Source organism: Plasmodium knowlesi (assembly GCF_000006355.2).
Source record: "Plasmodium knowlesi strain H genome assembly, contig: PKNH_00_83, whole genome shotgun sequence".
Taxonomy (NCBI): Eukaryota; Apicomplexa; class Aconoidasida; order Haemosporida; family Plasmodiidae; genus Plasmodium; species Plasmodium knowlesi.
The window spans coordinates 1-1,570 of NW_024070119.1; the positions used below are offsets into that span (position 1 = coordinate 1).

Consider the following 1,570-nt stretch of genomic DNA (forward strand, 5'->3'; position numbering starts at 1 on the left):
CTTTCCCTCCCTTCCCCTTCCTTCTCTTTCACTCCCTTCCCCTTCCTTCTCTTTCACTCCCTTCCCCTTCCTTCTCTTTCCTTTCCTTTCCTTTCCTTCCTTCCCCTTCTTTCCTTCACTCCTTCAGACAAAACATTCCTTTTCTCCTTTAAACGAACCCTTTCCTTCTTAGACCCTTTTCCGAACAAAACTTTCCTTCCCTTCCCTTAAGAAAACCTCCCCTTCCCTTAAGGAAACCTCCCCTTCCCTTAAGGAAACCTCCCTTTCCCTTAGGGAAACCTACCCTTCCCTTAAGGAAACCTCCCCTTCCCTTAAGGAAACCTCCCCTTCCCTTAAGGAAACCTCCCTTTCCCTTAAACAACCCTCCCCTTCCCTTAAGGAAACCTTCCTTCGTTCGTCCGCGCCCCCTGAGGAAACCTTCTTCCCTCGAGCATGGTGAAATGTTGAACTTTTTCTATTCTTACCTGTTTGCGTTTGAATTGCTTTATCTAACTCCTGTTTTAGGTTTTCCATGTTCAGAGGACTGGCACCTGGTGCGCCACCTCCATTACTTACAGCTGATCGAACAACTCTTTGCAATGTGCTCTCGGGTAATTTGTATTCGTCTTTTACTAAGATATCGGATAAGGAGGCGTCATTTGTATTACTTTTAGAGTTATTCAAATTCGTGAAAGTTACCATACTTTCTGCATTCTGCAGTCTCTGCTGCTGCAGTTTCGTCCGGTCCTCCCTTGAGTGTGTACAGACATGCGGCCAATAGCGCCACGGCATCTTGATCCCCCAGGGACCACTATTATTCTTAATTGCCTTTTCCCTATTTTGCAGTGTCCACTGTTTGATTTTATCACTAAGAATTGCTTTACCCAGGAGTAAAGCATTAAGGTCTACTCCTTCACACTTATTCAATTGGTTCTGGAGGTTCCTTGGGTCCTTGTTGAAATGGTCAATTAACTTAATCTCTACTCCTGACTGTACCTTCTCTATGACCTCCCTTAATTTACAATGGTCTCCATATATTTCGGAAAGAGCGACTGGTCCCACAATGCATCGTCTGTAAGCTTCCTCATCGGTAAGGGCAGTAATAACGGCTGGTTTATCGTATCTTGAGCTATGCTCCGTCCTCCGCCTCTCCACTCCACTCATAAAATATTTTATTTCCGCTACAGTCGTGCATAATATTTGAACAAACTGCCCCTCCGGGGTGCTCCCGCGTTCAGTCCACGATACACCGCTTTCACAAAAGTTCCCTATATCCTTTGACTCTTGCTCCATCAGACGCCTACTTAATTCGTCCCATGATGCCACTAAATCTTTCTTCATGTTCTCCTACATAGGGAAAAAGGAGGAGAAGGGAACATATACATATATATACATACATATGCATATATGTCCACATGTAAGTGTATACATATGTGTACATTCCGTCGCCACAGGTACGCGGCATCACCATATATTCACTTACTGCAGCGTCATCAACACTTCCCTCCAATTTCCCACCCTCCTTCAACTTCTCCAGCCACTTCTGTAACAATTCACCGCCACTGTGTGATGCCATGGTTGTGTGCCTTCG

General features: G+C 45.2%; 1 protein-coding gene across 1 annotated transcript; it reads right to left on the reverse strand.

Annotated features, from left to right (window-relative positions):
- Window positions 1-283: 283 nt before the first annotated feature.
- PKNH_0005400 (SICAvar, type I (fragment)) lies at window positions 284-1,570 on the reverse strand (the record flags this gene model as incomplete). The annotated part of the gene is made up of 2 exons (XM_039113480.1): window positions 284-1,326; window positions 1,463-1,570. Coding segments are annotated over 2 exons (1,151 nt in total), but the record flags the coding sequence as incomplete, so codon positions are not given.